Source organism: Amyelois transitella, chromosome 19 (assembly GCF_032362555.1).
Source record: "Amyelois transitella isolate CPQ chromosome 19, ilAmyTran1.1, whole genome shotgun sequence".
NCBI classification, from domain to species: Eukaryota; Metazoa; Arthropoda; class Insecta; order Lepidoptera; family Pyralidae; genus Amyelois; species Amyelois transitella.
Window position 1 is genome coordinate 2,161,890 of NC_083522.1, and position 13,735 is coordinate 2,175,624.

General features: G+C 49.0%; 1 protein-coding gene across 1 annotated transcript; it reads left to right on the top strand.

The window, feature by feature from the left end:
• The first annotated feature begins 3,372 nt into the window (after positions 1-3,372).
• On the top strand, positions 3,373-5,607 carry LOC132902878 (titin-like). Its single transcript, XM_060949731.1, has one exon. The coding sequence runs from the start codon at positions 3,373-3,375 to the stop codon at positions 5,605-5,607; it is 2,235 nt and encodes a 744-aa protein (XP_060805714.1).
• The last annotated feature ends 8,128 nt before the right edge of the window (positions 5,608-13,735 follow it).

Below are 13,735 nucleotides of genomic sequence, written 5' to 3' on the forward strand. Positions count from 1 at the left end.
GATTGCACGAAAGGTGACTGTCCGCTTTTTATGAGTTTCAGCGGAAATATTTCCAAAGGTTTTTGTGCAAAATGAAAAGACACGGCAACTTCTAAAAAGGAAGTTGCGTTTTAATAATTTTCCTTAATTCCGCCATAATTGAGCTACTCTCTTATCTAAAATAGGTATCTGTTTTGTATATACTGTTCCAATTCAGTCTTATTATTAACTAGCTGTTGCCCGCGACTTCGTCCGCGTAAATTTCGAATTTTTCCGCGTACATTTATTTGCAGGAAAACTCATGCCTTGAGTCAACTCATTCAAATGACGATTTTATTTTAAATACCTAATTTATCAATTTGTATGTGCTCGATAGATGTTAACTAAATTGTAGTCCATTATCACAAGGATATCTTTCTATTGTACAATTTTATTTCAGGTTCGTGGAATAACAGGGTATAAAAGGCAAAACTGACATGATAACGCACAAGCGAAACAAAACGCGTTTCGCAAAAATGTATCATGCAGATACCTAGTTATTATGATAAAGGCAATCATAATGGAAGGGTTTTTGGAAATATCTATAGAATAAAAGAGCATACTGACTAACTAATTTACTGACATACAAAGCACAGCACAAACCTCTGGGTCTCAAAATGTGACCTTAGTAAAGGCTGTATAGAGGCTGATATCGAATCGGTAAGGTGCCCGGTTAAAACGCGTGATGCGCAGAAAGGCACAGGTTCGAATCCCACCACGGCCAATGCACCAATGTAATAATGATTAATTCCGAAGTGATGTACATTAGTTTGAATACTAACCGATGCTTGTACGGGTGAGGGAAAACATCGTGAGGAAACCTGCACATTCAGGCAACTGGATCCTGGTTTTATCTATCTATATCTCTATCTTATCTATGTATATGGATGGATATTTAGACGATAATTTGTTTTTAATTCAATCGTGTATTGATTTATGAGTTGGCAATATAAGTTAAAAGAAAAGTTGATCGACAACAAAATAACTTCAATAGTTTCAAGATAGTAGTGAATAAAATATATGACTGTAGTATAGAATTCCATCATTAAGCCAACCAACTGAACGTGGCCTTTTTGTGTTCGCAAGACTTAATGTTAGCTCTGTCTAAATAAACAAACATACATACATATGGTCACGTCTATATCCCTTGCGAGGTAGACAGAGCCAACAGTCTTGAAAAGACTGAATGGCCACGTTCAGCTATTTGGATTAATGATAGAATTGAGATTCAAATAGTGACAGGTTGCTAGCCCATCGCCTAAAAAAAGAATCCCAAGTTTGTAAGCCCATCCCTTAGTCGCCTTTTACGACATCCATGGGAAAAAGAGATGGAGTGGTTCTATCTTTTTTGTACTGGTGCCGGGAACCACACGGCACGTATGTAGTACAGGAATTTCATACTGAGAATAATTACGAAGTCAGCGTTCACGGCGAATGACTGGTAGATCTGAATTTCGCAACTACAGTCACTTACATCAACGGGTATTTAAGCGACATTCAAGTCATTAGATCCAAACATTTGGGCAATTTGGCCGGTTCATTTCTCGTCATCTCTAGAGCCGGCAGCTCAATGAATTCGGCCATTTTGATTGGCATACGAGATGGAATGACGTCATCCGATGTTAGCAATGTTTCATTCGATTTACATCGCCTCTGGGGTATATGGTTCGTTTGTGTAATTTACCGGTTACACAACTACAACGAAATGGAGTGTTATGATGTTGATTTGAATTTGTTTATTGTTTCAGGTAAGGTTCGATGGCAATATTTGGATATCTTCTTCCTTATGTAAAGGTAAAGGTAACCTATACATATAATAAAACAGTAAAAATATTTTGTCTGTACATTTAGTATTTTTGACTGAAATGGATAGAGAGACACTTAGAAGGAATAATAGAAAGCAAAATTTTTTTTTTATATTTTTGTCTGTCTTCCTGTCTGTATTTATGATCAAGCTTATCTCTGAAAGTACTGAACTGATTTACTTAAAACTTACACCAATTGCTTTGTTTTTACTCAGAAAAACATTTAAAGTTTGTTTCATCAAAATCGGTTCACTAAAAAAAAAGTTATACTCATTTGAATGAACTCAAGGCATGAGTATGCCTGCAAATAAGTTTACGCGGAAAAATTCGAAATTTACGCGGACGAAGTCGCGGGCAACAGCTAATCTTTAATAGTTGCTATCATGCTTCTTCTGGCGTTCGTCCTGGTAGCATCCCACCCTTCTGAAGCGGAACTCGGGGTCCTACTGTGACCAGCTGTGTGTGGTTCAGGTCAAAAAAGTCAGGATTTTCCGATCTGACCACGTTTATGATTATGATTAGGTACACGTCTAGTTACCAAAATGTGGAGGATTTTTCACGATTAAATCACCATAAAACATCGAATGTTATGAAGAATTATGAATGTGGATGAAGCGAAGGAAGTATGCAGAGATTGTGGCAAGTAGAAAGAGGTAGTCCTTGCCTACCCCCCCCCGGGAAAGAGGCGTGATTTTATGTATGTATGTATGTAAAAACATCGATTAGCCGTCAAATATCTACATCGGATCAGATTCGATTTTATTTGTCCGTAGACCGAAAGCTACGCAAGGACCAGTAAGTATATCACAAATTGCTTTATAAACAACGCGTTTACATGGAAAAATACCTGAACGCGTAAACATAGGCCTTCCTAGCTTTCCCTAATGTTGTCTAGACTGTGTACCCTTTCAAAGGTATTACAGGTGCTTAAATTCGAACTCATTAAGTGTCAAGGTTGGCTATAACCTAAATACCCTAACGTTGGTCCAAGGGCGGTAGAATATTCGGGGTGCTAAGTGCGGGAAACCTCCTCGAGTGCCCTGTCTCTTGAAGGCCTTGCTTCTGTTGCCTGATTCCAATGAATCCGGTGACAGCGGTGGGCTGACAAGGGACACGGGACGGTGCACCCCGGGCGACAGCAAATAACTCCCCGATTGACGGGGTCTTGTTTGTTGTTGGCCAATGTCCCGCAAAAGCGGGGTCCCCTGTGGGGCCTTCGCGAGTGTTTTGGTGGGCGGGGTCTATTTATTTAGACCCTCGCGTGTCGGGCGCCGCTCCCTCTTGTCTGCTTTCAGACGAGAGCGGATGTGGCGCAACTCTTCGCGCGGCGTTCCGGTTTCGGCCGGCGTCGGGCAACTCGTTACCCCAACTGATGGGGCCGAGGGTACTGTGCTATCATGGCCAGCGCCGCGAGGAAGAAAACCTCAATAAAAAATAACCCCAATCCCACGGTCGGGCGTGCCTAGGGGATGAATGGCGGGGGGGGAACCCCGTCTCGAGCGCCCAATCTTTCAGGGACCGAACCCTTGTAAAAAAGGAAATATATGATATGTCGCTTCTTAAGACTTCACTACCCCAGGAGGGTACCGGCCGCGCCGCGGTCGGAGAATCCCTCCCCGCGTCCTCGGGCGCGGGCTGCCCCACCGTATCTGGGGGGGGCAAGAACCGACATAGGGACGCAAGTCCCTTAATATTGACGTCGCAGCCAGAGGCTGGCTCACTCTCCGAGGCGGAATGGGTGAGCGTAGAAAGCTTATTGGAGGTGCAACCCCGACAGCGGGCTCCAAAAAGGGGCCGTGAGGGGGAGGATGGTGCCAGTGCAGGAATGCCGGCACCGAAAGCGCCCAAGGCGCCAATTATGAAGGCCGCGAAAGCGGCGAAAAAAGGTGGTCGGCCGAAGTCGACTTTGTCCGCTGACGCCCGTCGGGAGTTAGTGGCGGCAAAGCGCGATGAGGCTGAAAAGGCGGTGGCCGAGATGGCCAAAAAGGCGGAGACGCTGCAGGCGTCATCGCCCGCAGACAAGGGCACCCTTGGGGACCAGGCCGCAACCAATATAAAAATCATCCGGGAAATTGCGGCCCATTCAGGGAACCTCAAGGGTACCTTTCAAAAGGGCCTGAAAGACGCTGCGGCGTCCCTAGAGAAGGTGATGTCGGCTCTGAGCTCTGGGTCGACAGGTGAGGAGGCTGAGCGCCTGCGCGTAATATGCGAGCGCATGGAAGCAAAGGTCTCCTCACTTGAGAAAGAAGTGGCGCAGCTCAGAGCTGCCATTAATAGTGAGCGTCCCGAACGGGTGGCCCCTGCGCCTGCCCCTTTGACAGAATTCCGGCAGGAGGAGACTGAGGTGCTGCAGCGCCTCATTCTCTCCACGATGAGTCCTGTACTGGACGCCCGTTTTGAGGGCCTCCAGGACCGTCTCCTGCCGGCGAAAAGTTTGCGGCCCGCACTGGCAGCCGATAAACGCCGTACGCCGGCGAAAGAGACGTCGGGTGATAGGTTGGCTGCCTCGGTGGCCGACATGCTCCCGGTCTCCGACACCGATGTGGAGGAGGTGCCGGTGCCGGCTCCGGCAAGCCGTACGGCCGTGTGGCGGAAGGCGCCCCCCCAACCGACCCCTGAACCCAAGCCCAAAAAGGGCAAAGGCAAACGGGGTAGGAAGGGAAAGGGCAAGAAAGGGAACTCTGCCCCTACGGCGCCTGAGCCGGTACCGTTGGTGACTCCACCACGGTCGTCAACGAGGTCGGCCAACTCATCATCCTACGCAGCCGTAACGGCTGCGCCGGCGTCACGGCCAACCGCTCTGCCTCCGGCTCCTGGGCCAAGCGAAGAGCCCTGGAAAAAGGTGCCGGAGAAGGGTGCCAGGAGGAAGTCTGCCGCTGCCGCTGCCCCACCCCGGGGTAACCAGGCTGCGGCCAAAAAAGAGAAGGGTCCACAACCGCCCAAACTCCGCCCACCGCGGTCGGCTGCGGTTGTGATCAGGCTGCGGCCGGACGCGGAAAAGCGGGGAGCGACATATGGTCAGATCATGGATCTGGCCATGGATAAAGTGGACCTCGACGCCCTGGGTATACCCGGGGTCAAATTTAAAAAGGCGGCAACCGGTGCCCGCATCTTAGAGATAGCGGGCACTGAAAAGGACGACAAGGCCAACCTCCTGGCGTCCAAATTGAAGGAGGTCCTGGATCCTCAGGTAGCAGAGGTATCCAGGCCTCTAAAGAGTGTGGATGTGCGCGTGCTGGAGCTGTGCGACTCCGCCACACCAGCCTTGGTGTGTAGCGCAATCGCTCGTGCGGGTCAATGCCCCGAATCGGAAATCCGAGTCGGGGACATTCGGGAGGACCGCTCGGGCGTTCGCACGGCCTGGGTAAGGTGTCCCATCGCGGCGGCCAAACGGCTGACCGCCAACGGCACCAGACTCCTAGTCGGATGGGTTTCGGCGCAGGTAAAACTGCTGCCGGCTAGGCCCATGCAGTGCTTCCGCTGCCTAGAGACGGGTCATGTCTCGCAGCGGTGCACTGCCGAGTCCGACAGGAGCCTGCTGTGCTACAGGTGCGGCGAGCCGGGTCACAAGGCCGCGGCGTGCAACGCCGCCCCCAAGTGCATCTTGTGCGCGGGGGCAGGCAAGCCGACGGGGCACCGCGTGGGGAGCAAGGCGTGCTCCAGCACGCGCCAAAACAAAAAAAGAAGGAACGGTGGGAAGCGGGGTGCGTCCGCGGCTACGGCCCAGGCGCAGCCTGCTCGTGCGGCTCAGAGCGCCGAGGCGATGGAAACGGGGGCCTCTTAATAATTATGGCCCTCAAAGTTCTCCAGGCGAATATCAACCACTGCACCAGTGCACAGGACCTGTTGTGTCAGAGCATGGCGCAGTGGTTGATAGACGTGGCGGTGGTCTCTGAGCCGTACTTCGTCCCGCCCCGGGATAACTGGGTGCGGGACGAAGACAGTGCGGTGGCGATCGTGTCTTCGGCGAGCTCTTCGCGTCCTACATGTGTCGTGCGAGGTCATGGAATGGTCTCGGCTCGTCTGGGTGACTTGGTTGTGGTTGGAGTTTATTTCTCGCCCAACCGTCCGCTCAACGAGTTCGAGTCATTCCTGACCCAGGTCGAGGCGCTGGTCCTGAGGAGTCACCCTCTCCCCGTGCTGGTTGCTGGAGATCTCAATGCCAAATCAACGGCATGGGGATCCCCCGCAACAGATGCGCGGGGTGCACTTATCGAGGAGTGGCTCATCACTAACGGGCTAGCGGTAGTGAATCGGGGGACGGCACCCACGTGCGTGCGATGGAACGGTAGCTCGCGACCGGACGTTACGTTCGCGAGCCCAGACCTAGCGCGCCGTGTCGAGGGCTGGAGCGTGTTGGAGGACGTGGAGACACTCTCTGATCACCGTTACATACGGTTTGATCTCTCCGCGTCCTCGGTCGCTCCGAGCGGCCCAAGCCGAAATCCGAACGAGGCTGGCCCGAGGTGGCAGCTGAAGCGCCTCGACAAGGAGTTTCTCCGCGAGGCGGCCATTGTAAAAGGTTGGTCCCGTGCGCCGGCGAATGTGGTGGTAGAGGACGAGACCGAGTGGTTCCGGGGCGCGTTAGCAGAAATCTGCGACGCCTCGATGCCCCGGGCCAGTACTCGTCCTCCCAGAAGGTGGGTGTACTGGTGGTCGCCCGAGCTCTCGCGTCTGCGAGAAGCCTGTTTCAGGGCTAGACGCCAGTACGCCCGATACCGGAGGAGAAGGCGCAGGGACGAGTCCGAAGAGGCCGCCTTGTGCGCGACACTAGTGGAGGCGAAGAGATCGCTGAGGACCGCGATAGCGTCTGCCAAGGAGGCAGCACGCGAGGAGCTGCTGGGTACCTTGGACCGCGATCCTTGGGGGCGCCCGTATCGGCTGGTCCGGAATAAGCTCCGGCCGTATGCGGCCCCCCTGACGCGGACCTTGGATCCGCAGTTCCTCGGTGAGGTGGTGGCCGCTCTGTTCCCGCAGGGAGCGGCCTTTCAGCCCCCCAGTATGGCACCGCCACTGGCGGAAAGAAGCGAGGGCGTGGCGGCGATCCCGGAGGTGACCCGGGATGAGTTTGCTGCGGCCGTTACACGGCTGCGTGCGAAGAACGTCGCCCCGGGTCCTGATGGAGTTCCGGGTCGTGCCCTCGTCCTCGCTCTGGACGTTCTGGGGGAACGGCTGAGGGGGCTGTTCACAGCCTGTTTCGAGCAGGGAAGGTTTCCCGCGGCGTGGAAAGTGGGCCGACTTGTCCTACTGCAGAAGGAGGGACGTCCGGCGGATTCTCCGACCGGGTTCCGTCCCCTCGTCGTGCTCGATGAGGCCGGCAAATTGCTGGAAAGGGTCATTGCTGACCGCCTCGTCGAGCACCTGGAGAGAGTCGGGCCGGACCTGGCGGATCGCCAATACGGGTTCCGCCGGAGGCGGTCGACGATTCACGCCGTGCTGAGGGTGAAGTCCATGGCGCAGGATGCGGTTGCTCAGGGTGAGGTGGTCGTGGCGGTGTCTTTGGACATCGCCAACGCCTTTAACTCCCTCCCCTGGTCTTGCATTGTGGAGGCACTCCGATACCATGGGGTGCCGACCTACCTGCGTCGGGTCATCCAGGACTACCTCTCAGAGAGATGGATAATCTTCCCTGACCGAAACGGTTGGACGAAGAGTTCAATGACGCGCGGTGTTCCACAGGGTTCTGTCTTAGGACCGCTCCTGTGGAACATCGGTTATGATTGGGTGCTGCGGACGGTCACTCTGCCCTGGGTGGAGGTCGTCTGCTACGCGGACGACACACTCGTGACCGCCCGCGGCGCCACATACAGGGAGGCGTCATTGCTCGCCACTGCGGGAGTCGCTGAAGTGGTGCGCCGGATCCGTCGATTGGGTCTGGAGGTGGCTCTCCACAAATCCGAGGCGCTGTGCTTCCATGGCCCTCGGAGGAAGCCGCCTGCAGACGCCAGTCTGACGGTTGGAGGTGTTTCAATTGTCATCAAGCAATCGATGCGCTACTTGGGCATCGTTCTTGATGGCAGATGGAACTTCGGCGCCCACTTCGCGGAATTAGCGCCGCGCGTGACGACGGCGGCCGGAGCGCTGACTCGGCTCATGCCGAATCTGGGAGGTCCAGAAGCGTCCTGCAGACGCTTGTACATGGGGGTCGTGCGATCGATAGCCCTTTACGGGGCCCCCGTATGGGCGGATGCGCTCTCTCGCCAAAACCTCGCCTCCCTGCGGAGGCCACAGAGGCTGATGGCGACGAGAGCCGCAAGGGGATATCGCACGATCTCCTTCGAGGCAGCGTCTGTGCTGGCCGGTTCCATTCCCTGGGACCTAGAGGCGAAAACCCTCGCGTCGCTGTTCTTCTGGCGCGAGGAGGCCGCGGCTCAGGGTCACCGGTTGGCACCGAGGGAGATCGCAGGACGCCGCAATGAGCTGTGTCAGCGCTCCATAGAAGAGTGGTCCCAAAGGCTGGAGCAGCCGACTGCTGGGCGTAGAACCGTCGAGGCGGTCCGTCCGGTGTTGGGACAGTGGTTGGCGAGGCAGCACGGTAGCCTGACTTACCGTCTGACCCAGATGCTCTCCGGACATGGTTGTTTCGGAGGGTATCTGTGTCTGATCGGTCGGGAGCCGTCTGCTATCTGCCACCACTGTGACGGATGTGCTGACGAGGACGCCCAGCACACCTTGGAGGTTTGCCCAGCCTGGGACCAAGACCGCGCGGAGCTTCGCGCGGTCGTGGGGGACGACCTTTCTCTGCCGGCTGTCGTGAGACAGATGGTCGACAGCGAGAGGTCGTGGACAGCAGTGCAGACCTTTGCGGAGAGCGTCATGCTCCGCAAAGAGGCGGCGGAAAGGGTGAGAGAGGACACGTCCGACCTCCCCATACGCCGCCGGCGCACTGGGCGCAGGAGGCGGGCATACGCCCTGCACCTGCTGCCCCCACAATAAGGGCCGGTCGGGCGGCGGAAACGGGATTCCGCTGCCTGGCGAAACGGCCCTGGGTCGAAGGCGCGCTTGTGCCAGGCGCGCCCTCCCCTAGCGGGTAGAATTGAAGGCCGACGGGTCACCCCGCTGGCCGCTCCGTGGAGAGCGGCCGAGCCGAGGCCGCCGTGGAAGCGGCCGCCGCGTCAGGAATATGAGCGAGGGCAGCTCACACTCCTGGCAACAAGCGGTAGGCGATGGCACCGTGTGGTTTTAGTGGGTTCAAGCCCCACATAACCCTTCCGGCTTCCCGTAGCCGGCCGGGTAGACGAAGGTCTTTCCACACGTAAAAAAAAAAAAAAAAAAAAAAAAAAAAAAAAAAAAAAAAAAAAAAAGGGGCGGTAGAATATTCAGTAAGGCATTCTCGTGAAGTATCGTAATTTTTTTAGTGGTTGTAATTTTTATTTATTGATGCCGTGTAGTTCTCGGCACCAATAAAATAAAGAATAGGACCACTCCATCTCGTTACCATGGATGTCGTAAAAGACGACTAAGGGCTATCCCTTAGTCGCCTTTTAAGCCTTAAAGTAGGGAAATAAACTTGGGATTCTTCTTTTAGGCGACGGGCTAGCAACCTGTCGCTATTTGAATCTCAATTCTCTCATTAAGCCAAATAGCTGAACGTGGCCATTCCGTCTTTTCAAGACTGTTGGCTCTGTCTCCCCGCAAGGGATATAGATGTAATTATATGTATGTATGTATTTATTGATCCGTTCGATTATGACCTACATTGATAACCTAGCATGACAAGGTGTTTAAATGTAGATGAATCCATCGAAGTTGTTAGTATTAAGGAGGGAAGAAATGATGTCTCTACTCGCTCGTAAATCACATGATTTTTTAAATTAAATAGTACATACATTTTCCATTTACGACTCAAAAAGAGGAAATACTCAAGTGAGACATAAATCAGTGTACCCAAAAACATACGAATTAATTACACATCTAGAATAATAATGAATTATACTAAATGATGTATCACCGAACAGCGTATGTTAGCGAGATTTTGGGAAACATTCGCAAAATATATTCACCTATCAATCACTTTTGTCGCTGCCTGAGACGGTGAAGAGACAAATTGCCGTATTTATTTTATCACAGCTGCTTTGTTTTTTAACCCATTGTGGTAAAAAGAGGTAGTGAATAGTTGAATATTGTTTGCCATTTGGTAGGTTCGATTTGGACAAGTTACAATCAATACGAATGAAGTTATGAATGTGGATGAAGCTAAGGAAGTATGCATAGATCGTGGCAAGTGGAAAGAGGTAGTCTCTGCCTACCCCTCCGGGAAAGAGGCGTGATTTTATGTATGTACAATCAATACAAATATGGCGGCATGTAGATTTTTACATAGTCTTTCTGTGCGCAAGAGATTAATGCTTTAACTGTCTTTCAGAGTGTGTAAGCTACATCTCTTTCCACGCTTTATTTTATATTATACTAAAGGCCGCCCGCGACTTTGTGCGCTTAAAAACCCTATCATAATGTAAGAATCAAGCCCGCGGGAACTCCGGGATAAAAAGTAGCCTATGCGTTATTCTGTGTCTTCAGCTACATTGTAATCGGTTCATTAGTTTTTGCGTGAAAGATTAACAAACATCCATACTGACATACAAACTTTCGCATTTATAATATTAGTAGGATGTAATTAACTTTAACAGTCTGCGTTACCTAATCTTGAAATATTCTTTTGGCAATGAACTAGCAACCTGTCATTATCTGAATCACAATTTTACCACTGAGCTATTTAGTAAAACATGGCCTCTGAAACGTTTCGAGAATACTACCTCTGTCTCAACCGTAGATGATACAGACGTGAATAATGATGTCGACTTATTGAATATTTGATCAGCCCTCTAACACGATATAAAGACATTATTACTAAGTTTCTTACACGTTTTTCTACTAACGGAAACTTCTCTACTTGGGAAATTTCAAGTAATTTCAGTACCCCTGGGAGGTAATACTTTACTTTGGTTTGAAATTGAATGATACGTGATTGGACATTATCGAGCAGAAAGTATTAACTCTATTTTCATGGTTGTAACACCATTCCTTCATTTTCAAGCACATTATGGGATCTCCATCTCTTTCCCATGGATGTCATAAAAGGCGAATAAGGGATAGGCTTAAAAACTTGGGATTCTTTTTTAGGCAATGGGTTAGTAACCTGTCACTATTTGAATCTCAATTCTATCATTAAGCCAAATAGTTGAACGTGGCCATTCAGGCTTTTCAAGACTTTTGGCTCTGTCTACCCCGCAAGGGATATAGACGTCACCATATGTATGTATGTATGTTATGGGATGATTAAATTGTCATCTTATACAATACATATCGTTACGTCTATATCCCTTGCGGGGTTCACAAAGCCAACAGCCTTGAAAAGACTGTAAGGCCACGTTCAGCTATATGGCTAAATGACGGAATTGAGATTCAAATAGTGACAGGTTGCTAGCCCATCACCTACAAGACGAATCTCATCAGCCTTTCCCTTAATCACCTTTTACAGCATCCATATAATAGATATGGAGAATTCCAATTCTAAAGTGTCGGGAACCACACGGCCAATAAAGGTAAAAAGTAGGCTTAATACCCTTTCTTTTCGATTGGCGTTCAATAAACGAATGGCTTCCACTTGCGTCACAGTAAGCCAGGGTCTCATGGATGTGTGATGGATGAGTTTAATATGGGGGTGAAGGTAGTCATATAAATGTGTCAGTAAACAGTGTTAAGTATTGATTTTCCATCTATCGAATGAAAGTCATGATAAAATTTCGAAGTCAAAAAATAAGCGATTCACAGTTACCCGCGTTTATTGATTTAGATACTTACAAATTGATTGATTGATTAGGTTTTAGATCGCATCTTTGTTTTATGTAGTTATATACATACATACGTTTAGTCTCGTCTAGGTCCCTTACAGGGTAGACAGAGCGAAGGATCAGATAAGCCCGACTTTGGCTAGCTATTTGGCTTGATGATAGAATTGAGATTTAACTAGTAACAGTTTGCTAGCCCAGTAACAAACATTCATACATACATACTCACAAACTTTCGCTTTTATAAATTATGTAGTAGGATAAGATTTCGGCAGTGCTCAATGCTAGACCTTAAGGTTACCTTTAACCTTGACCTTAAGGTTTCAAACCTTAAAGTTGGTAATGCCATAGGTGGCAATGGGATAGTTTTTAAACTTTCGCGTTGCATACATACATATATAAGTCACGTTTCTTTCCCGAAAGGGTAGGCAGAGACCACATCTTTCCACATGCCACGATCCCTGCACACTTCTTTCGCTTCATCCACATTCATAACTCATTCATGCAAGCTCGTCGGTTTCGAGGTACTCTTGACCAGACCTTTTGCAAGAACGTCTCCGATTTAATCAACGTACGTTCTAGATTTTTATTTTTTCCAAAATCAAATCAAAATATAACGTATTTTTTGTATGTGAAAGCGAAACAACGATGGTATTATAAATGAGGCTTTTAAGCAAATAATTTTGTAATGTATGTACGTACATACGTAACACCTTACACGTTCACAAAACATTTTCATTCATACGAATTCTTAAGTGGCGAGAAATGTTTAAAAGAAAATCCCGGTTTACCGCGAAATGTCAACCGCGCTGTACTGTTCATGTTGAATAAGAAAAATAACTTGAAAATAAATAATACATTAACGTTAGGTAGGTAATTCATCACGCAACTTTGAGTTATGTGGCTTGGGGTATGATAAAAAAAGCATTTAAAGGAGACATGTAAAATATATCAACATTTCTCACCCACATTAACGTCTTCATCCCTTACGGGGTGAACAGAGCTTTGAGAAAATTCAAATGCCACGTTCAACTGATGGAATCCGGTCAGGGCATTACGAGAGAAACGAACTTTTTTATAATTGGTCTGTGTCTTGGATCTACGAATAAGTATTTAATGTATCGTTGCGTTAAAACCTCGTAATACATGTTTCGAACTTACTTTTAGGCTTATTGTAACAAATCTGTGTTATTTGTACATACGTCTATACACTCTCTAGCTCGTCTCGTCTTTATATATGTTTCGGTTTTTTATAACGACATAAAACGGGACGAGTCGATGATGAATCATACATACATACATACATATGGTCACTGCTATATCCCTTGCGGGGTAGACAGAGCCAACAGTCTTGAAAAGACTGAATGGCCACATTCAGCTATTTGGCTCAATGATAGAATTGAGATTCAAATAGTGACAGGGTGCTTGCCCATCGCTTAAAAAATAATCCCAAGTTTGTAAGCCTATCCCTTAGTCGCCTTTTACGACATCCACGGGAAAGAGATGGAGTGGTCCTATTCTTTTTTGTATTGGTGCCGGGAACCACACGGCACAGGCACATGATGAATCATCACGGAAGTATAATATCCTTCAAACAAGCAGATCATCAGAGTTTGTTCATAAATATATTAAATAATACACGATCTGTAATAGTTTCATCGGGAAACTTTACATGTACATTGTACAAGTATATTGAATGTAGTAACTTTGTAAGTCGCGAGTAACTTCAGTTGAACTTGTCACTTCTATGTTCCGCTGCAATCTCTCGAGCTTTGTAACACGGTTTAATTTATAAATTCACTAGAGTACGCCCGCGGTTCCGGCTGCATGTACCAAAACATCCAGTTAATTTTAATACATACATACATATGGTCACGTATATATCCCTTGCGGGGTAGACAGAGCCAACAGTCTTGAAAAGACTGAATGGCCACGTTCAGCTATTTGGCTTATTTTAATTTTTTGGGGTAATTATGGGAAATCTTCTCATATAGCAATACTAATAAAGTTGGTATTCTCCCTAAAGGCGTGGGCTGGAAAACTGTCACTATTTGAAGCTCTTTTCAAACGTTAAGCCATACAGCTAAAAGTCGCCTTTACAGCCTCTGCGAGTGTTCGCTT

Coding starts and splice junctions, on each gene's coding strand:
- LOC132902878 (XM_060949731.1), top strand. CDS start 3,373: ATGTCGCTTCTTAAGACTTCACTACCCCAGGAGGGTACCGGCCGCGCC.